The sequence below is a fragment of the Neoarius graeffei genome, chromosome 2, assembly GCF_027579695.1.
Source record: "Neoarius graeffei isolate fNeoGra1 chromosome 2, fNeoGra1.pri, whole genome shotgun sequence".
In the NCBI taxonomy this organism is placed as follows: Eukaryota; Metazoa; Chordata; class Actinopteri; order Siluriformes; family Ariidae; genus Neoarius; species Neoarius graeffei.
The window spans coordinates 102,452,076-102,476,566 of record NC_083570.1 but is presented as its reverse complement, the minus strand read 5'-3'; the positions used below and the strand labels follow the sequence as shown (position 1 = coordinate 102,476,566).

General features: G+C 43.1%; 1 protein-coding gene across 1 annotated transcript; it reads right to left on the bottom strand.

Annotated features, from left to right (window-relative positions):
- Positions 1 to 443: 443 nt before the first annotated feature.
- On the bottom strand, positions 444 to 4,853 carry atp5if1a (ATP synthase inhibitory factor subunit 1a). The gene is made up of 3 exons (XM_060910921.1): positions 4,696 to 4,853; positions 3,438 to 3,550; positions 444 to 705 (listed from the first exon to the last, which is right to left on the bottom strand). The coding sequence occupies exons 1-3, from the start codon at positions 4,762 to 4,764 to the stop codon at positions 564 to 566; spliced, it is 324 nt and encodes a 107-aa protein (XP_060766904.1). The 5' UTR covers positions 4,765 to 4,853; the 3' UTR covers positions 444 to 563.
- Between the last annotated feature and the right edge of the window lie 19,638 nt (positions 4,854 to 24,491).

Below are 24,491 nucleotides of genomic sequence, written 5' to 3'. Positions count from 1 at the left end.
AACGATGCAGGTACTTTTGTAAGAACTGTTATGATTGGCTTTTGTTCTCTCCCACACTCTTGTAAGAACTGTTATGATTGGCTATCATGCTCTCGCCAGCGATGTTTTGGCCAATTACATTGTAGATAACACGTATTCTACCGCGAGACTTGGCGAGACTAAAGATGGCGAAAATGTAAACATGTAACATCATTGTAGGAATGAATTACGCTTGAGTATCACGAAGGAACATACCCCAACCCCCCTCAATAAATGAAAAAAAAAAAAAAAAAACTCAACGGATTTGGCATAATATAAGGTTGATTTTTACTCAGAAAAAGCGGAAATCCGCCGAAAAGCGGAAAACTCTCATCCCTGTTCATGTCAGAACCTGACTGTAAACACCTCTTAGCTCCCCCCCAAGCACAGCAGGACACCATCAAATAAGTCTTTAAGCAGCTGGAAAATGTCCTATTATCTTTATTTGTTTTTGCATTCAAAGATTACAGAGTGTGAAGAGCTGCTTTTTGGAGCAAGCGTCAGGTCAATATGGGTAGAAACACAAACATGTCACTGGTGCCAGCTCAGTCATCATGTTTGAGTTTTCTGATTTTGCCCTTGTGGCGGTCGATCTCACGCTGCAGGCGCTCAATCTCCTTCTTATGGTGCTCAATCTCTTCCTCATGGTGCCGTCTCAGAGTGGCCAGCTGCTCCTTCTCCTTTTGCCTACACACACACACAAATCCAAAGTTCAAGACTTTCACCACCGGAGATCCCTTTTAGTATTTTTCCCTGTTTAATATGGACACCCCTAATGAGCATTGAACATTTGTAAGACTGGATTTGAATCAATGCTAAAAACAAAGGCACCAGAAAAGGTTCTTTAGAGCAATGTTTTGAATTGTTTTTGGTTCCACGAAGAACCTTTCAGCCTATGATTTCTTCTTTGGCTGCATTTATTGCTGCCCCAATAAACTAAGCATTTTCAACCTAATCAACATAATGCTGATATAAATGGAAAGAATATTTGGAAATCTCTTTGGTTAAAAGATCCATAACTCAAACACCCACCCCTCAAAGGTTAGTTTAAAAAAAAAAAAAAAAAAGGGGTTAAAAAAATCCCCCTTTTAGTGATGTTGCTTCATTTCACATTGAAAAAAAATGAGAAAATTCCAACCTTTAAATGAAAAATTTATTCAGAGAAAAATCCCTCGTCAAGAAATAATTATTTTCAATACAAACACTTATTGGCACCCCTGTATTTCATATTTTATACAGCCTCCCTTTGCCAGTAAACCAGCACTGAATCTCTACTATAACATTTTATAAGGTTGGTGATACAGAGCAGGGCATCTGAGCCCATTCCTCTTTACACAATCTCTCCAGATCATCCAAGGTCCTTGGCCCTCTCTTGTGCTCTCTCCTCTTCAGCTCACCCCACACTGGGGTTCAGGTCAGGGGACTGAGATAGCCAGGGCAGAAGCTTGATTCTGTGCTCAGCTAATAATTTTTGTGTTGATCTGGACATATGTTTATGATCATTGTCCTGCAGGAAGATCCAATGACGACCCAGCTTAAGTTTCCTCTCAGAGGCAACCAGATTCTTATTTAAAACGTCCTGGTATTTCACGGAGTCCATGATGCCATGGACCCTCACAAGGTTTCCAGAGCCTTTGGAGCCAATAATAAACATCACAGAACTTCCACCATACTTACCTCACCCGCTACAGAGTAAGCAGGCTGAGGTACTGTTTTTGGTTGGGTTTCTTTGTAAATGATATTACGGGAAAACGGCTGGATCAGTCTTCATGAAACTTTCAAGATACATGAGCATTGGCTTCAAATAGAACCTCCAACATTTTGAGGGTCATCCGGTCAAGGTCACCAAAAAGATCAAAATCGTTTTTGTGTCTACTGCCTCATATAGAGGCGCTAGCCACTACGTCATCGTGCTGTAAGAATGTAAGTGTAACAGTCGTGTACTGTGCATGCGCATACACGTGTTCCTATTAAAACGGCCAATGAGTGCATACAATTCGGTTCACCATTCAAAATAAATGGACTAGACTAAAGAAACCGCTTTCAGACATGTTTATGCTTATTACAGAGGGAAAAAGTGTGTTCCACTGAGCTCTAGCGCATGGCCATTTCTGGGAAATAAGAGTTTGGGTCATGGCGACAGCGTGTGTATGTCAGCCTCGGTTCGGAGGTTTCAGTTTCGAAAACTGTAAGAGGTAAGAGTAGAATAATATAAAAGTACAGACACTTGGTATATTTTACTTCTGTGACTTTTTTTAAATTGTTCATTTTTGGATTACGCTTCATTTTTGTGGCTACTGCCTCAGAGTAAATATGCTATATTTACTGTATGGACATGGGATCAGAAAAATGTATTTATAAGCAGTAGCCACATGGACCCATAGGGTACCTTTTTTTTTTGCGAGGTCTTCCTTCACATTCATCATAAGTGCTACCGGGCGAGGTTTGTTTTGCATGGCAACATTTGTTTACAGTTGGGATCGGGTTCTTTTCATTATCACCATCCTTCTTTTTACACCAAACCCACCTGGAGTGTTTATTGCCAAAAACCTCCATTTTTGCTCCATCAGACCATAGAACATGGTTCCAGTCAAAGTTGTCGTAGCATTTTACAAACTTAAGGTGCTTACGTTTGTGATTAACTGACAGAAAAGGCTTTTTTTCTGGCAAACCTTCCAAATAATCTGTTGGCATGGAGGTGGAGTCTGATGGTGGTTTTGGAGACTTGGACACCCCAAGATTTCACTTTTTTTTGTAATCCACCAACAGTGATCCTTGGGGATTTTTTTTTTGTCTCGTTTACCCTCCTCTTCACTGTACATGGGGGCAAAATAAACTTGTGCCCTCTCTTTTTTTTTTTTAAATTATTACCATAACAGTAGAAATAGACATTTTCAGGCGAGTAGCTATTTATAAAGGTCAACACACTTCTCCCTTATTTGGTTTGTGTTCACTTGTCTTTCCCATGTTGACAGTGAGGGAATTTGGCCTCTGCGTCACCTCATTTGTTCTCCAGTTAATCAGGAAATCATGGATTACAGCTTGAAAGCACCTACAGACTACAATCAACAACAAAAAAAAAAATACCATACAATTTAAAATGGGAAACATGATTCAGTTACATTGTGTTCACGATCATTGATATCCAGCAGTGCCAGTAACCATAGCACACATGTTTTTGTTGAAAATAATTTTCTTTATGAGGGATTTTTCTTGGAATAAGTTTATTTCAATTAAAGGTTGGATTTTTCTCATTTTTTTCAGTGAGATGAAGTGATTTCACCGAAAGGTGGATTTTTTTCTAACCCTTTTTACAAACGGAACAATAACTGCTGAGTGCACTGTTTTTTTTTTTTTTTTTAAAAGTTATAGGCACTGAGTAACCAAAAGGCCACTGAGCTTATCACAATGTACCGTACTTGAAATAACGCTCCTCTTCGGCCACTTGTCTCTTCCCGAAGGCTCCGCCAGCTTCTCTTATCGTGCCTCCACCTCCTCCACCTTTACCTGCACCTTTCCCCAACTCACCCAGCTGCTCAAACAGAGAGGGACAGATTATACAATGATGACACTATTACTGCAATGTTAAATTCAGTGGGTTATAACTTGTATCCTGGTATCATGCATGTGCAAAAGGTGGCCTGTAAAATCAAAACGCATTCACAAACCAAAAACGTAAAAGCGAAATATTATAATTAATGGAAAACAGAAAAGGTGGGTTTTCAGACCATGTGTCTAGTCAGAAATATACAGGATGGTCAACTAGGACCTACAACATCTGGGTTGTTTGTTTAATGCGGCACGGTGGTGTAGTGGTTAGCGCTGTCGCCTCACAGCAAGAAGGTCCGGGTTCGAGCCCCGTGGCCGGTGAGGGCCTTTCTGTGTGGAGTTCGCATGTTCTCCCCGTGTCCGCGTGGGTTTCCTCCGGGTGCTCCGGTTTCCCCCACAGTCCAAAGACATGCAGGTTAGGTTAACTGGTGACTCTAAATTGAGCGTAGGTGTGAATGTGAGTGTGAATGGTTGTCTGTGTCTATGTGTCAGCCCTGTGATGACCTGGCGACTTGTCCAGGGTGTACCCCGCCTTTCGCCCGTACTCAGCTGGGATAGGCTCCAGCTCGCCTGCGACCCTGTAGAACAGGATAAAGCGGCTAGAGATAATGAGAATGAGATTAATTAAGTTACTGAATTAACAGTGTTGGTGAGTTCTGCACTTCCAGGCCACCATAGTTCCCTGCACTCACAATGACTCAGGCCTGGTGACTGGCATCTGAGGCTTTTTTTTTTTTGCAGGTGGTGTGAATAAGGCAGGAGATTATAACTCCACTATTTCATCCACTTGATTAATTTTAACCCACAGATCAAACTCAACAATGCAAAATAGACTCCTTCCTTCCCTCAAAGTGTTGTGCCATAAATAAACACATACACACACCCTGCATTGTATTGCAAAAAACAAACAACCCAAATGCATAAATAAATAAATGTTTGACTTTGCACATCCAGAGAGCAGGAACAATCCCAAACAGCTACATCCTTCCTACGCATGCGCCCTATATAGTCAGTATAGTCTCCTTCCATCTCCACCCTTTTCTAGTCCACTAGATATCCAATCAGAACAAATCCACAATAGTCCTACGACTGAAAAGCAAATTCGAACATGCGCACACACACAGATACCTGGTCCGAGTTCATGCGGATCTGAGTAGTTAAATAAGTCCGTAAACTGCTTCTCAACAGTCGTGACATGGCTCCGAAACAACAGACAATCCGTAACAGCGTCAATGCCCTTGTGTCTCGGGTCTAAACACGGAAGTTCTTATCACCCTCTATGACCTATGACAGGCGGTGGAGTCAAAGAGAGTGATGGGGTTTTTTAAACTGCCATCTTCTGGTCGTATGAGGTATTACAACTGACCGGATGATCAGAATCAGAATCAGAATCATCTCATCTCATTATCTCTAGCCGCTTTATCCTGTTCTACAGGGTCGCAGGCAAGCTGGAGCCTATCCCAGCTGAGTACGGGCGAAAGGTGGGGTACACCCTGGACAAGTCGCCAGGTCATCACAGGGCTGACACATAAGCCCCTTTTCCACCAAAGCAGTTCCAGGGCTGGTTCGGGGCCAGTGCTTAGTTTGGAACCGGGTTTTCTGTTTCCACTGACAAAGAACTGGCTCTGGGGCCAGAAAACCCGGTTCCAGGCTAGCACCAACTCTCTGCTAGGCCAGAGGAAAGAAACGCTTACGTCAGCAGGGGGGCGGAGTTGTTAAGACCAACAACAATAACAAGACTGCGAAAGGTCGCCATTTTTAAGCGATGAGAAGGAGCAGCTGTACAAACGCGAAGTCATCCATTATTGTTGTTGTTGTTGCTGCTTCTTCTTCTCCATGTTGTTGTTGCTTCGATGTTCGCGCCAAGGTTTATGCAAACACAGTGATGTAACTGACGTATACAGCGACGTAATGATGTGGCTCCCCTTAGCACCCCGAGCTATGGAAAAGCAAACTGGTTCTCAGCTGGCTCGCAAGTTGAACGAGTTGTGAACCAGCACCAGCACTGGCCCCAAACCAGCCCTGGAACTGATTTGGTGGAAAAGGGGTATTCTTCTTCTCCGTGTTGTTGTTGCTTCGATGTTTGTGCCAAGGTTTATGCAAACGCAGCGACGTAACTGACGTATACAGCGATGTAATGACGTGGCTTCCCTTAGCACCCCGAGCTATGGAAAAGCAAACTGGTTCTCAGCTGGTTTGCAAGTTGAACGAGTTGTGAACCAGCACCAGCACTGGCCCCGAACCAGCCCTGGAACTGATTTGGTGGAAAAGGGGTAAGAAAGGCCCTCGTTGGCCACGGGGCTCAAACCCGGATGATCTTGCTGTGAGGCGACAGCACTAACCACTACACCACCATGCCGCCCCAGAATCAGATTCAAGGAATTTAGTTGTTCTTTTTCTTCTTTTGGCTGCTCCCGATTAGGGGTCGCCACAGCGGATCCTCCGTCTCGATTGCTCCCTGTCTTCCGCATCCTTCTCCACCACACCCCGCCACTTTCATGTCCTCTTTCACCACATCCATGTATACAGTGGCGGCTGGTAGTCTTTCAAACAGGGGAGGCTGGTCGGTTACAATATTTCCAGATTTTAAAAGAAAAAACATCAATTTTGCCCATACTCTTGCCTCTGATCTGGCTGATTGTTGGCAGCGTCACAAACTGTGAAATAACAGGTTCTTTTGGCCCATTAGCCTACTGTCCAATATACATGATGGTGGTGTTGGGGGGGGAGGGGTATATTTTAATATTTTATATTTTAAAATTGTGGCATGTTGTTTAAAAATTGATCATTATTGAAAGCAGCTCTTTGTCAGGAACCTCAGCAGTAGAGCTGGGTGCCACACATTTCATTCAATGACACTTTCCCTATATTTTACTTATTTTGCCTGAGAAATGTTTTATTGACAATTTTGATAACCCTTCACTTTTAATCCAGGTCTGTAGTGTGAAATGTTCTCGGCTGTGTTTTTGTTTAAAAATGTTTTCCAAATTGTAGCTGTGTTTAATTCATATCCAGAAAAATATATATTCCAATATAATATACTCAGCATAAACATTTTAAATAGATTCAATATTTTTGGTCCATCCATGACATATTACTAAAGTAGCCTATTTACTGTTGTTGATGTGGGTCACTTGCTGTTAGCCAATTCACTTTCTCGTACCAGGAGAGCTGAAAGGAACGAGTATTATTCCCTACCTTTTTCACCAAGTCAATTTGAGGCGTTGGTCTACCCTGCTCTTTAATTTTAATTTTTTCCTCGAAAGGAAGACTGGCAAATGGCTTCGCCAAAATTAAATCAGCAATGCTTGGCATCCGTGCGCAGCTTTCTTGCTAGCTGACTAGCCCCCTCAAGTTCAAGTTCAGTCACTCAAATAAACAAAATTTCTGGAACTAAGATAGCAAACTTGACAACACTATATTTACACTTTACACCCGACACGGGTATTTACAAATTATGTATATGAATTTGATAGTTGATAAAGATAACGTCACAAGATATTTCATGTACATTTAACAGTCCTTGTTTTTCATTTTTTTCTCTTCTGAATGTTAGCTTCTTTACGATCATGATCCAGAAATAAACTGATTTCTTCTATAAGCTTGCGCCACTCTAATCTATCATTCATCTTGTTATACCATGAGTCCAGGACTCCAGCACGCTTGAGTATTGACTTTAATGTGTCTTTATATCTGAGAAAAGGACGACCAACTTTCCTTGTTCCCTCGGCAAGTTCTCCAAAAAGAAGAATTTTTACAGGTCTTTCATCTGGGAGGCGTATTACATGACCTAACCATCGAAGTCTGTTTTTAACTAATGTAGTTTCTATGTCAGCAGTTATGTAATGAATGAAATCGAAATGTAAGCTGATCTCTTACAATACACCACAGCACTTGCGATTCCGCATGGGACTGAACTGAAATTCACCGCTGCCTGTCTATAGTTGAAACGAGCTGTCAATCAAAGAAAATATCCGGCCGCTTTCACCAATCACCAGTCTCCTCGCGGAAACTGCCATGTCCCTCCCATGTGAGGCTGGGAGTCCGTGGGCGGGCGTTTTCGCAGTATTTGTCCAATAATCGTCTTGCATTTTGAGATTGAAAAGCGCAGAGCTACCAAATGCCATTGAAGCCCACTGAGGCTGCGCTGCATCGCGCTGTCACGAGGGGGAAAAACTCACGCACACATTAAAGTTATAAGGGCATTTTTAGAGGAGGCTGAGCCTCCCTCGTTGTCTTAGAGCAATCGCCCATGCATGTATACCTCTGGCAAGGTACACCACCACACTTGCCAGAGCAGTTGGGGTTTAGATGCCTTGCTCAAGGGCACTTGAGCCAATTCTGCTAGCTCAGGGAATCGAACCAGCAACCTTTTGGTCCCAAAGCTGTTTCTCTTCCCCTGAGAATACACAACAAGAAATGATGACAAGGAATAAATTGATAAAAGATATAGCTAGAAATGGGCTAGTAATAGAATAAAAGTAGAAAGCGTTCATTAGAGTGTGGCAATAAATATGGGGTAGTGCTAGACATGCCAAGTCCTGTTAGTCCTGTTAAACATTTAAGATGAAGCACTGTAGCTTTCGAGCATTGCGCATGCATAAGACAGTGACGTCTCATGGTGAGAACGTCAGTTGCAAGAACAAGGCAGTATGACCTGGACTTCCTGTATAATTAAGAGTTATTTAAATAGATTTTAAGAAATGCAATGCAAAGTAATGCTGTTATCAGGAGGTAGAACACGATTTCATGACAAAATTTTAGTCACAGTTAGACAAAGAAGAACAATCACTGATCAAAATACTACAATTCTCCTTCTTTTGGCTGCTCCTGATTAGGGGTCGCCACAGTGGAGCCTCCATCTCCATTGCTCCCTGTCTTCCGTATCCCTCTCCACCACACCCACCCCTTTCATGTCCTCTCTCACCACATCCATGTATCTTCTCTTTGGTCTTCCTCGTTTTCGTGTGCCTGGAAGCTCCATCCTCAACATTCTCCTTCCAACATGCTCTGCATCTCTTCTCAGGATGTGCCCATACCATCTCAGTCTCATCTCTCTTAGCTTAATTCCCAAGCTCTCCACATGCGCTGTCCCTCTGATGTGCTCATTCCTCATCCTGTCCAACCTCATCACTCCCATCACAAACCTTAACATCCTCAACCTCCAACTTTGCCTCCTGTCTCTTCATTAAGGGTACGGTCTCCAGTCCATACATCACAGCTGGTCTCATTACTGTCTTATACATCTTACCTTTCACTTTTGCTGGGACTTTCCAATCACAAATGACTCCTGAAATCCTTCTCCGACTGCTCCACCCTGCCTGCACTCTCTTTCTCACCTCACTATCGCAGCCCCCATTTTCCTGCACAGTTGACCTCAGGTACTTGAATTCATCAACTTACTTTATGTCTACTCCTTGCATCTTCATGACACTCTCATCCCCGTTCTCATTGATGCACATGTATTCTGTTTTGCTACTGCTCACCTTCATTCCTCTTCGTTCCAACCTGCATGTCTTTGGGGGAAACTGGAGCACCCGGAGGAAACCAACATAAACACGGGGACAGCATGCAAACTCTGCACAGAAAGGCCCTCGTCAGCCACTGGGCTCGAACCCAGGACCTTCTTGCTGTGAGGCGACAGTGCTAACCACTACCGTACTGCCCTCACAATATCGAATTATATTTACAAACTAGTAAATTTTAAAATCTTAAATGAAATCTATCCGACAAATGAATTTCTAAGATTAAGATTTTATTTTGATGTAAATAATTGTGTATTCTGTGAGAAAGAAATTGAGGATCTGAAACATTTTTTTTAAAATTGCGACTTAGTACAACCTTTTTGGAATGAATTGCAAAGCTGGCTGCAGTTCAAAAACATTGATTTGTCACCTCTGACTGTAAACATGGTCAAATTTGGTGTATTTATTGATAATAGAAATCTATATTTTGTTGTTAATGTTTTATTAATACTTATTTATTGTACATAAATGCAGGTATTTTAAAACAAAACCCTGTTTGATTAGGTGGAGGAATGAGCTTAAGGTCCTAATTAAGTCGCTAAAGCTGATTAATGATAAAAAAAGCCCTTAAATTGTTTTCATTACTTGATACCTTTAAGTTAATATGAGAAAGCCCTTTATATTTTATGTTTATTCTTTATTTTACATTATTTTATTTTAGTATAATTTTTATTTTGCTCAACCAAAAGAAGGAACTGTATGTGACTTTGAAGTGCCTTGTTTGTTTGTATCTATATATTCTAAATAAAGTTTGGGCGGAAAAAATAATCAAGGAATTTGGTTCCGGAAGTTGGTGTCTCTCTTGCGATATGGAAAAAAAAAGGGGGGGGGGATGAATGTATGTATAAGCAAGTTATGTATATGTCATATAAGATAAATGTATGTATGTATATGTAATGCCTTTGGGGGAAACCGGAGCACCCGGAGGAAACCAACGCGAACACGGGGAGAGCATGCAATATAGACAATATAGACGTTACACAAAATCTCATCTCATTATCTGTAGCCGCTTTATCCTGTTCTACAGGGTCGCAGGCAAGCTGGAGCCTATCCCAGCTGAGTACGGGCGAAAGGTGGGGTACACCCTGGACAAGTCGCCAGGTCATCACAGGGCTGACACATAGACACAGACAACCATTCACACTCACATTCACACCTACGGTCAATTTAGAGTCACCAGTTAACCTAACCTGCATATCTTTGGACTGTGGGGGAAACCGGAGCACCCGGAGGAAACCCACACGGACACGGGGAGAACATGCAAACTCCGCACAGAAAGGCCCTCACTGGCCACGGGGCTCAAACCCGGACCTTCTTGCTGTGAGGCGACATTGCTAACCACTACACCACCGTGCCGCCCGTTACACAAAATAAATTATTATTATACACACAGAACACTTGTGGCTACTGCTTATAAATAAAATTGTTTTCTGATACCATGTCCATATGGGTGGTGTAGTGGTTAGCGCTGTCACCTCACAGCAAGAAGGCCTGGGTTCGAGTCCTGTGGCCGGCGAGGGCCTTTCTGTGTGGAGTTTGCATGTTGTCCGTGTGGATTTCCTCTGGGTGCTCTGGTTTCCCCCAAAGACATGCAGGTTAGGTTAACTGGCAACTCTAAATTGATTGTGAATGGTTGTATGTGTCAGCCCTGTGATGACCTGGCGACTTGTCCAGGGTGTACCCCGCCTTTCGCCCGTAGTCAGCTGGGATAGGCTCCAATTCACAAAATTTGCTACTTCTCCCTGAGTTTTCAAAAGATTTTGATTCTGATTGTTTTGTTTTGTTTGGAAGCTCTAATCAGGCTGCACAAAAGTTACACCCTGGTTTTGTGATTTCTCATTAACAAGTTGCTAATTAGGCCGGGTAACAAATTTTCAGGAAAATCGCTAATCACTGAGTTTTCAATGGGTTTTTATTTGGATTGTTTTATTTTGAAGATCAAATTGTTCTTATGAAGAACAACTTAGCTAATTATAAACAAGTTTGGTTTCTCATGGCACGGCCTTGTGAGGTACTACGTTACTGACACTCTGGTATTAAACTGAGAAGCTTGACACACTCATGCACTTTGGTTTGATGAAATAGGAAAAATGCATGATCCTGATTGGTTAATCCTTCTTTCTCACCGTGGTAACCAATAAAATGTGATTATACAAATTAAGGGATGGGGCAGATAATATATGGAATCACAAATATGTTGTCTCTGCTGACTTTTTATGAATGTCCTTTCAGCTCAGTTGGTGCAAAAAGCATGTTAAAAGCATTGATGCTATTATGATGTTCATAATATATATATATATATATATATATATATATATATATATATATATATATATATATATATATATATATATATAAAATGAGATGTGCTATATGTGTGGTATGTTAATTAATCACGAGGAACTATTTGCAACGTATAAAGTATAAAGCATAAAACAATTTGCCCTACATTCCTACTGTGAACAAGGTTGACTTTAGATGACTGATTGAAATGATTCATACAGACTCACAATGATTCATACCTCTCTTCAGAGACCTGCATATCCGCTGTGACATTCACGTCTTTCTTTCCTGGAGTCATAATGGTGAGGAAGTGGGACCTGAACCCTTTTTTACACCCTGACCTTCCTGCACGCTCAGCCTGGCATTTCCTTCTTAGAAACAATTACATTAATAATAACTATCATTATCATTATGACTAACTGTGAAATCTTATCTTTCTCATGCCTTCGTTTTTATGGGAACATTGACTAGCCTCCAGAGATTTTAACTTGTTCCGAGAGACAGATTATAACAACATGAAAGACAATGAATAAATGAGAAAGTCTGGTTAGAGATATGACACACACTCTCTGGTGTGCATTCAAATCACGAATGTGCTTTCACATACGCACATTTTGTAGACAGTGCGTAATAATAAAGACAGTAAATAGTGAGTACACAAAAAAAGTTCCTTACTGGGTCTTTGTGTAGATTTCAGGGTTTCTATACATGTTTCTAGGTGAAAGTTTGAAGAGTTTCCCCAGATATTGTCGCATGGGGCATGAACACTAGCCCATATGGTCCAATCCCATAGAAGAGCTACTGTAGCACAAACTGCTGAAAAAGTTAATGCTGGCTCAAACAGAAAGGTGTCAGTATGAACTTTTACAGTAGCTTTTCTGTGGGACTGGACCATATGGGCTAGCGTTCATGCCCCGTGCGAATCAATGAGCCTTTGACATCCATGACCCTGTCACCGGTTCACCAGTTGTCCTTTAGATCCTTGGACCACTTTTGGTAGGTACTAACCACTGCATACTGGGAACACCCCACAAAATATGTCATTTTAGAGATGCTCAGACCCAGTCATCTCACCATCACAATTTGGTCCTTGTCAAAGTCATTCAGATCCTTACACTTGCCCATTTTTCCTGCTTCCAATACATCAACTTCAAGAAATGACTGTTCTCTATCTCAAAGTCAAAGTCCTTCCCGCACCATTCATGGTGCATTTGGTGGCACCAATCTCCATTTCGTAGCCCTTGGCCTTTCGCCTATATTACATAGCTAGGGTTACAGTGGGGGGCTAGTCCTCTGATAACCACGGGAGTTTGATTCCCCACTCACATCTGTATTGCAGCATGCCTTGCTAGATGGTAGTAGGTACCATTTTTATGATGGTCTTTGGTTTGACCCGACCATGAGTAGAACTCGCCATCTCCCGATCGAGAGGCGGACACACTAACCACTAGGCCACTCACTGGTATCTAATATATCTGCTGCCTAATAAATTCCACCCCTTGACAGGTGCCATTGCAATGAGATAATCAATGTTATTCACTTCTTCACCTATCATTGGTCATAATGTTATGGCTGATTGGTGTATATCTTATGATGCAACATTTCTAATCTAGTAGGCATGGCTATTTTCAGACTGATCCTGCCCCATCCACAAGGAATGAGGACTCACTGAATGTAGAACTCGCAAGAATGAAAACGATGGAAATGACATTGTATTCTGATTACTGTAATCTTACCATTCTTCATCATCATCATCATGAGTCAAATATCATTATGCAATCTGACTGAACAAAGTCAAGTGAAATAGCTAAAGCTAACAGGGACAGCAGTTCAAAACAGATCAAGAGATAGCAAAAAAGTGGATGTGAGCATGTAAACAAATAGTTCTAAATTATCTTTAAACTAAAGCTTATCATGAAAGTTCTTTCATTTGTTTATTGTCACTAAGCAAGGTTACAGGAATACACCATTGATGGGATTCTAGTCATCACTGAGCTCCATGCACACACGTTCATTCATACACACATTTACACCTAGGGGCAATTTAGAGTCACTGGTTCACCTACTGGCATGCTTTTGGGAAATGGGAGGTAAATGGAGATTCTCCAGGAAACCCACATGGACCCGGAGATAACGAGAAAGTCGACAGTTACTGATCCTGAGCTCCCAGGAACCCAAGGAGTCTGGAGCTGTGAGACAGCAACATTATCCGCTGTGAAAGTTTCTACAAGGGAAATAATTTTCCCCTCTTTATTTCATGACTACTGAGTATCACTTCTGAAAATCTAGCCTCTAGCTACACTACCGTTCAAAAGTTTGGGGTCACTTTGAAATGTCCTTATTTTTGAAAGAAAAGCACTGTTCTTTTCAATGAAGATCACTTTAAACTAATCAGAAATCCACTCTATACATTGCTAATGTGGTAAATGACTATTCTAGCTGCAAATGTGTGGTTTTTGGTGCAATATCTCCATAGGTGTATAGAGGCCCATTTCCAGCAACTCTCACTCCAGTGTTCTAATGGTACAATGTGTTTGCTCATTGCCTCAGAAGGCTAATGGATGATTAGAAAACCCTTGTACAATCATGTTAGCACAGCTGAAAACAGTTGAGCTCTTTAGAGAAGCTATAAAACTGACCTTCCTTTGAGCAGATTGAGTTTCTGGAGCATCACATTTGTGGGGTCGATTAAATGCTCAAAATGGCCAGAAAAATGTCTTGACTATATTTTCTATTCATTTTACAACTTATGGTGGGAAATAAAAGTGTGACTTTTCATGGAAAACACAAAATTATCTGGGTGACCCCAAACTTTTGAACGGTAGTGTATTTCTTTAACACATCTATGACTGAATTCTGATTACAAGTTGGTTTTAATGAAAGCTCCTGCCAGATTAACAAACAAGAATTAATTATTGATGGAACTACAGAGCGTTTCCTGAGAGTGGAATTTGAATCGGTCAACTTCCTGACTCATTCAAGTCTGAATCACCTAACGTCAATTGTGTCTAATATACCCCTTTTTTTTAAAAGATATTTTTGGGCTTTTTCACCTTTTATTGGATAGGACAGTGTAGAGCAGGGGTGTCCAAACTGATCCATAAAGGGCCGTGTGGCTGCAGGTTTTCATTCCAGCCATGCAGCAGCACACCTGACTTGGCTTATTCAATCAACTGAACTGTCTTCACACAGTCAAATACTTGCAGCCACACCCACGCTTGATTAAAGGGTGGGTGTGTCAGTTGATTGAATGAGCCAAATCAGGTGTGCTGCTGCATGGCTGGAATGAAAACCTGCAGCCACATGGCCCTTTATGGATCAGTTTGGACACCCCTGGTGTAGAGACAGGAAATGAGCGGGAGAGAGAGATGGGGAGGGATCGGGAAATGACCTTGGGTCAGAATCGAACCCGGGTCCCCGGATTTATGGTATGGCGCCTTATCCAATACCCCTTTTTAAGTTACTTCAATATCTGGTACCGAGAAGGAAAAAATTCAGATTTGAAGTTTGTATTCATTGCTGTGGTGTAGTCTGACCAGGTGGGGGCAGTGTGTAGTCATTAATCCACAAAACATGATGCTCACCTTGGTGCAGAGTTTTCAAGAGCACACACACAAACCTCTGCAAAACAAACATAATATCCTCCAACAGTGACTGATTTTGGGCTCATGACTGGGAATAGGCATTGTTTATTTTGTATTTTTTGAACTTTACTCCCATTGTGTGGTTCTATACACCAGTTCAGCTGTGTCCAGGGTTGCCAGGTTTCCAGTCCAGACACACATCAAAAACACCACAAAATTATCTCAAACTAGCCCAAAAGTTCAGGTATAGAGTAAGAGAGACAGATTTTCTTCTTTTCCTCAGTCTTTGCTGCATGGGAAACGAGTTCACTGTGGTGCGCATGCATTTCTTTCCAGTATCTTCAATTCGGTATTTTATCATGGCCTGGTACAGCCATTATACACTCCATAAAGCTCTGTTACTTTTTCCAATCCTTGCAGTAAATTTTACACCAGAAATGGTGGCACGGTGGTGTTGGGGTTAGCACTATTGCCTCACAGCATGAAGGTTCTGGGTTTGAGCCCAGTGGCCGATGGGGGCTTTCTGTGTGGAGTTTGCATGTTCTCCCTGTGTCTGTGTGGGTTTCTCCCACAGTTCAAAGACATGCGGTTAGGTTAACAAGGGGTGGCCTTGGTCTGAAGTGCCCTTGAGCAAGGCACCTAACTTGCAACTGCTCCCTGGGTATGTGTGCACACTGCTCTGGGTATGTGTGTGTGCTCATTGCTCACTTGCATGTGTTCACTGATTCAGATGGGTTAAATGCAGAGGGTGAATTTCACTGTGCTTGAATGTGCATGCGACAAATAAAGGCTTCTTCTTCAAAAATGATTGTGTATTGTAGATTGCATTGTCCATTTGTTTGCGATAGAGAATGTTTGCGGAAATTGATTAAATTCTGATTAATTGTGAATACTTGCTTTAAAACAAGGCCTTTGTGCTTGCAGATTTCTAGCCCTGCTGCCAGACAGCATGGTGGTGTAGTGATTAGCACTGTCAGCTCACAGCAAGCAGGTTCTGGGTTTGAGCCCAGTGACCAACAGGGGCCTTTCTGTGTGGAGTTTGCATGTTCTCCCTGTGTCTGTGTGGGCTTCCCCAACAGTCCAAAGACATGCTGTTAGGCTAATTCAAGTCAAGTCAAGTCCCTTCCATCCCAGGATCTGGTCAGTCTCCTTTCCCAGTACTACCCAATTCCTGAAGGTGCATGGGTGCAACGCTGATCTCTGATTTGTTAGCCCTCGGCCTCTTGCCTATTATATATAGCTAGGGTTACAGTGGGGGGCTAGTCCTCTGGTAACCACAAGTTTGACTCCCTCACTCACTCACATCTGTATTGCAGCGTGCCTTGCCAGATGGTAGTAGGTACCATTTTTATGACCCGACCATGAGTAGAACTCATGATCTCCTGGTGGAGAGGCAGACATGGTAACCACTAGGCCAACTTGCAGTCTGTTAGGCTAATTGGCTACTCTAAATTGTCCATTGATCAAGCTTGGAGAGGGCTGGATTCCGCTAAGGTTAAACATGCCCTAGACATACCAATGATGGACTATTAAAATGTCATCAGTGGTGCCCCTATAGCCCTTGCTAACTATGAGACAAAGAAAAAAAAAACAATCACAGACTTGTTTTTTCCACCTGCAACCTTATGCCAAAACTAGCCGAGTTTCATGTAAAACCGCAACTCTTAGCAACCCTGGGTTTTTGCAACGCTGTTTCCGCAATGGTTTCTTTCATGCTAATTTGGTCATTCTAGCATCCTTTCAGAAAGAAACTCAAACAAACACTTGTCTCACTGCACAGTCCTGGGAGCTGATAGCTTTCGTACAACTGCTTTCACCTGAACCACCTGACCATGTGGTCCACACAACAATTCTCTAGCTTGCACTGAGGTTTGAAAAACACTTTCATCCATACATCCATCTATCTGTAGCCGCTTATCCTGTTCTACAGGGTCACAGGCAAGCTGGAGCCTATCCCAGCTGACTATGGGTGAGAAGCAGGGTACACCCTGGACAAGTCACCCGGTTATTGTACACATTCACAAATCAAACTTTTGATGCATGCAGGCTTCTGTTAGTAAAAAAAAAGAAGCACAATTGCAAAAACTCCCTTATGTAACCAGCATAAACGTTAATTCAACACTGTGCATTTATGAGAACACGTTTAAAAAACTCATTGAGGTTTGACATTCTTGCACAGTAGGTATAATGAGTGGAACGATACCCTGCCGAGTCCTGATGAAACGGGAATGGGAAAAGCAATGACTCAAAGCAGTGCAGAAAATACCTACACCAGTCAAGATAAAACATGGAGAGGAAAAAAAAGGGATTTATTTTTAGGAGAGGCCCGCATCAGCACTGCAACGGAAATGCATACTAATTATGATCATGAAAACATAATGTTTGATGGTTTCCTGGGGTTGAAACATGCACATTTGAAATATGCTAGCTGCGATATTAAAACAAGCAACAAGCAAATAACAGGTCACAGCAGAGCTAAAAATCAGGAGTACATGACGTAAGATGAACACCATTAGCATTCCTGATTTTTGGGATCTCTGTTAGTCATCATGCAGTAAAATGGTAGTCAAAGGTCACAAAAGGTCATAGTAACAAAATGCAATTTAACTGAAGCTAATTTCTTCTGTTGCACAACGTATGATTTACTGTATTGCACATGTAATATGTGTGCTGAACGGCTGAAGTTAAGAAACACAACCTCCAGTTCTGCATAACTCTCAAGAGCTTCCACGCTCTTATATGGGCTTCCGGTTGGCTGTGTCCTCCTTTTCTCTCTCCACTGCCCTTAGTGTTCTACTTCTGCTGTTGCCACTGGAAATTGTATCCTGGCAACCGCTGGCAGCGGTGCAATGAATAGGTGAAGTTATTGAGTGTGTCTGAGAGCCGGTGCTTTCTTTACGGCATGCACACAAGTCATATAACGTAAAATGGCAAATTGTGCTTCTCCATTTTCAGTTTTAGGTCTAAAAGCAGTGCAAAGCTTGCAGCTTTAAGACAGAAAACTACTAAATGCATGCATAAACATGACTTTCATGGTCTGTTATAATCAGAGATCATGTTTGGCATAAAACACGATGGAGTGTGATGTTATAGGATAATATTATACATAGAGGACACCTTTTTGATTGAATAAAAACATGTATTCTATTCCCTTCTAGTGGGTTTCATTCATTTGGTTTGATAGCATGCAATATTGTTAGCATATCGCTTATCCTACATATATTACATCACTCTACCCAATGGAGAATGAGCGTGCAATATTGTTACAATATTGCACATTGTCAAGACAACATGACGTCACACATCAGAGCTGATGCGACTATCCAATGACAAAACTTTTCTGCTGTGCATGCGCACAACCATTTCTTTGTCCACCAGGAAAGAGAAAGATGAGGCTAATCCAGTACTATTGCTAGGATTAGCTATGCTATAATTAAGCAGGAAATAAATAAACTGAAAACTGAAAATACAGACACGCTGAACACCTGAAAGGCTACCAAAACTTAATTATATATTCTTCACGTATATTTACAAGAGAAAAACATACCAACAGACATCGAAAAACTGGAAAAGAGACATAAAACTTCTGTGCTAGCGACAGTTTGTAAACAAACATGGCTTCCAGGTTTGCTTCGTTAAAAATGGAAGCTTTTGAGAGAATTTTGGCTGCCAGGTTGCTCCATTGTGTGTAGCTGTCAATGTTGATTTTAAAAGTAGTTAAGTAGATTACATCTCATCTCATTATCTCTAGCCGCTTTATCCTTCTACAGGGTCACAGGCAAGCCAGAGCCTATCCCAGCTGACTACGGGCGAAAGGCGGGGTACACCCTGGACAAGTCGCCAGGTCATCACAGGGCTGACACATAGACACAGACAACCATTCACACTCACACCTACAGTCAATTTAGAGTCACCAGTTAACCTAGCCTGCATGTCTTTGGACTGTGGGGGAAACCAGAGCACCTGGAGGAAACCCACGCGGACACGGGGAGAACATGCAAACTCCACACAGAAAGGCCCTCGCCGGCCCTGGGGCTCGAACCCAGGACCTTCTTGCTGTGAGGCGACAGCGCTAACCACTACACCACCGTGCCACCGTAGATTACATAGAGAAATTAATACTTAAGTATCAATGAAAAATACTGTGGTGAGCATGCAGCGTGGAAGAAAAGTCTGGAGACAGAAATCTTAGCTTCTCAGTCATTAGCCTGTGCTACTTGCTCTCGATAGCACTGCTTTATTAGTATTCGCTAACACTACTGATGAATGCTACACCAGCTGGAAGGCGACTTCACTGCCATGCTGATGAATGCTACACTGGCTGCAAGGTGACTTGGTGACTTCACTGCTGCACTAAGCTAGTGTTGGCCTTTGAGAATGCTGATATGAAGAGAGTGTGTATCTCATCTCATCTCATCATCTCTAGCCGCTTTATCCTGTTCTACAGGGTCGCAGGCAAGCCTATCCCAGCTGACTATGGGCGAAAGGCAGGGTACACCCTGGACAAGTCGCCAGGTCATCACAGGGCTGACACATAGACAACCATTCACACCTACGGTCAATTTAGAGTCACCAGTTAACCTAACCTGCATGTCTTTGGACTGTGGGGGAAACCGGAGTACCCGGAGGAAACCCACACGGACACGGGGAGAACATGCAAACCCCACACAGAAAGGCCCTCGCCGGCTACAGGGCTCGAACCTGGACCTTCTTGCTGTGAGGCGACAGCGCTAACCACTACACCACTGTGCTGCCCGAGAGTGTGTATGTATAATAATAATATTAGCTGGCTTTTTTCGTGGTATATCAGATATATTCCATTCAGCTAGCATGATATTGAACTCATCTTCAACTCATTCAATATCATGCTAGCTGAATGGAATATATCTGATATACCATGAAAAAAGCCAGCCAATATTATTTAAATAATTGATGATGGGGTAATGCCATGCAGACCAACTGTGCTACGAAGCTGTGTTATTGTTCCCATCATGAAGTTAATTATGTTCCTATAATACTGTAACATCTAGTCTGGATTTTCCCCTCCAGATCTTTAGAGGGTGCCCTTCCAAGAATTTTCAACCACTTCCTCAATTACTCCAGTTATTTTCTGTTTGTCACAATAAAACACATGGACTCATACACACATTGTGAAGTCTTGTAGGTTGTGCTGTCAATCTGGTAAGTTCTGAGTTGTTGTCACCTTCAATAGTTATTCTGTGTAAAAGCTAGCCTTATTTGTTTCATCTCTGACTTTTGGTTTTGATGCTACCTCTCATTACTGGAATTGTGACCTTGTTTGAGTAATAGGTGGATGAAGGCTTGAGAAGCTTTGAGGCTGTTCCTTGATTCTGCCTGGAAATGTATTGAAGACTTGGCGTATTGAAAACAGCCACATCTTGTGGTTTGTAAAAATTATAGCAACAATAACTTTCAGTCAAACAGAATATTATTGTCAATGTGATACAATAAAATAATGTTTAAGTAGTGCTACAACTCAGTAAAATCTCATAGTCCTAGCACTCAACCAATCCAATGAACAACCAATGAAGTAAGGTGGGGTTTTTTAACTTTCCGACATGCTAAACAGAGCAGTCATGTGATTGAAATGAATCTTTTCTATAAGATAGAAAATGAGGCCTTGTTTGTCATTGATCCCATGATTCTCTGAAAATGATGCAAGGCTTGATATGGAGTGCCATTGAAAATTCATCTACCTACTTGAAGCATGCCCCAGAACCTCAGTATCAAATGTATGAGGGTACTTCAAAAACTTCTTGGCCTCACCCAGACAATGTCACAGGAGAAAGATTGTTCTTGCATTATTTTTCAACATAGTCTCCTTTAACTTCAGTGCACTTGGTCCATCAATGTTCAAGCTTCACTATCCCTTTGCAGAAGAAGGTCACATCTTGAGCTTCCAGATCCTCCTCAACAACACGGATGACTTCTTCATCACGCAGCAAATGGCGACCATGTAAGTGGGATTTCAGTTTGGGAAACTGATAGAAGTCTGATGGTACCAGGTTGGGTGAGGAAGGTGCATGGGGCAACAGTTCAGTGCCACATTTGGCTGCTTCTGCTACTGCCACCTGTGCTGTGTGGATGGGTGCATTGTCCTGGAGCAACATCATGCCAGCTCAAAGCATTCCTCTTCTTTCTTCTTTGATTGCTTCTTTCATTTGAGTTTTTGTGGACAGTGATATAAGGCTTTATAGCATACAGTTATGCCCCAAAATTGGAGTTATGCCCCTTGTTTCTGGGTGAGGCCAAGAACTTTCTGAAGTACCCTCATACCATCTCTTCCATGCCCTGTTTCTTGACTATGAATTGGATTGTGTTTTGGAAGTCTGTGTCTTCTCAAGCTTTCCTGGCATTGACCTTGATTGCTTTGGCCCTGCCATATCTGTTAATAAACATTCTGTAAATGGACCCTTAAGCCCTACTTAGACAAGGTTAAATATACATCATGTCCTAGGCTAATTTACATGTGCTACTTGGTCATAAATGCTACGTTCACACTGCAAGGCTTAATGTTCAATTCCGATTTTTTTGTGAAATCCGATTTTTTTGTGAGGTCATTCACATTAACAAATATGTGCGACTTGTATGTGATCCTCAGTATGAATGAAAAGCGACCTAAGTGTTCCGCATGCGCATTGCAGGATACGACGACGTCACACGCAGTGAGCATGGCCAGTGTTTACGGAAGTAAAACCGCCCGGTTGCGGTATGACCCATCCAATCTAGCTTGAATAGCTGTATCCCCCCAAATGGAAATCAGCTCCCTAACCTCTGCGTCCTTCCACTGAGAAGATTCAGAACCTTCACAGCCCGAAGCGTCCCTCGCATTGATGTCATGCGCAGGGGCGCAGATACGTTTTTTGAACTTGGGGGGACAAAAAACTGGGGGGGGACAAAAAACTGGGGGGGACAAAGCTGCCAGCAAACCAACCCCAACCCCGATATGCCTGTCAAACTTGTTGTGGGTTACCATAGCAACCAAGCTCGAGCTCGCAACCTGTGCAGTCTGCGCAGCTCAACCAACCGAATATCAGTCTTTGTTTTATGTGAGTTGTTGCAACTATGTATACACTGCTGTGCACCTCAATAAACCGAATGGTAATTAGTCTTTTGATTTTTCCGTGAGGTTTGCCTTATGCAAAGAAAGACAGCATAGACGTTTTTTCCTCCCTATAAGTGGGGGGGACCGAACGAGGTGAATTTAAATCTGGGTGGGATGAGTCCCACCCTCTATCTGCGCCCGTGATTATGCGCCATGTTGTTGTAACTTTTGTTGAGAGACCCGTCGCCTACTTCAGTGCAGAATAGTGACGTTTGTGGCTTGTTGATGACGTGTAAGTCGGATGAATGCGACCTGGCGGTTCAGACTGAAGTCGCATATGAAAAGAACGGATAGGAATCGGAATTAGGACCACATATCCAAACGGCCTGGGTCGGATTTGAAAAAATCGGATCTGTGTCGTTCATATTGTCAATAAAAGATCGGATACAGGTCACATATGGGCGAAAAGATCAGATTTGAGTCACTTCAGCCTGCAGTGTGAACGTAGCCTTTGTTTCCGTTTGGATCAGCCATGTCAGTGTTTTTATACATCCTCTGCTGAGAAAATTACAGAGGAAATTACCTACTATTTCACCAAACTAAGCAGTTGTCTGATTATATAAGTCCAGGCTGGAGTTTTTCAATGCAAATGTTGCCTCACATTGGATAAAAGATGTTTGCTGCTACTTTGGCTGCATCCGAATATGCATACTTCCATACTATTGGTACATGAAAAGAAGTATGTAGGGTGTCCAAACACTCAGTAGGCATTTAATAGTAGTCTAATGATACCCTGATGATCTACTACATCTGTACTATGCAAATGTACCCCACTCCTCTACACTATGTTATCCCATGATTCAGATGGAGCCTCCAAACAACTAAAGAGGAAAATTCCCCTGGGAAAAATAGAAAGGAGATAGCTGTCTGAAGTGAAGCTGGTTGTTGCATCCATCCATTATCCTTAATCACTTATCCTGTGCAGGGTTGCGGGCAAGCTGGATCCTATCCCAGTTGACTATGAGTGAGAAGTGGGGTACACCCTGGACAAATCACCAGATCATCACAGGGCTGACACATAGAGACACACAACCATTCACACTCATACCTACAGTCAATTTAGTGCCACCAATTAACCTAACCTGCATGTTTTTGGACTGCGGGGGAAACCAGAGCACCCAGAGGAAACCCACGCGGACACGGGGAGAACATGCAAACTCCAACACAGAAAGACCCCATCAGCCACTGGGTTCGAACCCAGAATCTTCTTGCTGTGAGGTGACAGTGTTAACCACTACAACACCGAACTGCCCACTGGTTGTTTCAGTGGTTGTAGAAATAGTTAAGGTGGGTGGAGCACAGAAGCATAGCAGGCCAGAACTGAGTTCGCAAAAACCCTTTTATTTTAGCTTTTCAGCTTTACATTTATTCTCCCATGCATGCTCGCACACACACACACACACACACACACACACACACACACACACACACAAGTGTTCTGGTTGGGGGAGAGCTCCCTTCCTCTGCTCACCCTCTCCTCTTATAGGGCACGGTCACTGGGGAAGACACACAAACACAGGTTAATTCCCGTCAGGCGCAGTGATTCTGCCACTTACCTTCCCTGACTCCACCCTCCATTCACAGACCGACCCTTGACCATGCCCCTGCTGCCACATACCTCCACTGCTCGACTCAGGCTGGGGAGCCGTCCGGCCTGCAGCTGACTCCCCCCCCCCCCCCCCCCGACGGGAGAGGAAATCCGCCACGACCATCTGCGCCCCTGGCCTGTGGACCACCTCGAACTTAAACGGCTGGAGTGCCGGATACCAATGGGTGATCCATGCATTGGCATCCTTCATGTGGTGGAGTCACTGCAGGGGCACGTGGTCCGACCAGAGGGTTAAAGGGCGCCCTAGCAGGTAGTAGCAGAGGGCGAGGACCACCCACTTGATGGTGAGGCATTCCTTTTCTATGGTGCTGTACCTGCCCTTGCTCACCGACAACTTCCGGCTGATGTATAGCACTGGACGGTCCTCCCCCTCCACCTCCTGGGACAGAACAGCCCCCAGCCCTTTGTCCGATGCATCTGTCTGCAAAACAAAGGGGAGAGAAAAGTCAGGGGAGAAGAGGAGACATGCTGTCCTGCCATCGGAACAGCCGCCATATGGTCCTCCACCAGCTCGATGGCCTGATCTAGCGACGCCGGGTGATGGCACTGGACCCACTCCGCTGTTCCTTCCGGAAGTCGGGCAATGAATTGTTCCAGCAGCACCAGGTCGATGATTCCCTTGGCATCATGGTTGTTGTCCCTCAGCCACTGCCGGCAGGCGTCCCGGAGTTGCTGGCCAAACGCGAATGGCCGGCCGACCTCCTCCAGGCACAGCGTGTGGAAGCACTGCCATTGTTGCTCCGGGGTGCGCCCCACACGTTGGAGGATGGTCCTGCGGAGGTCGGCGTAGACCAGCC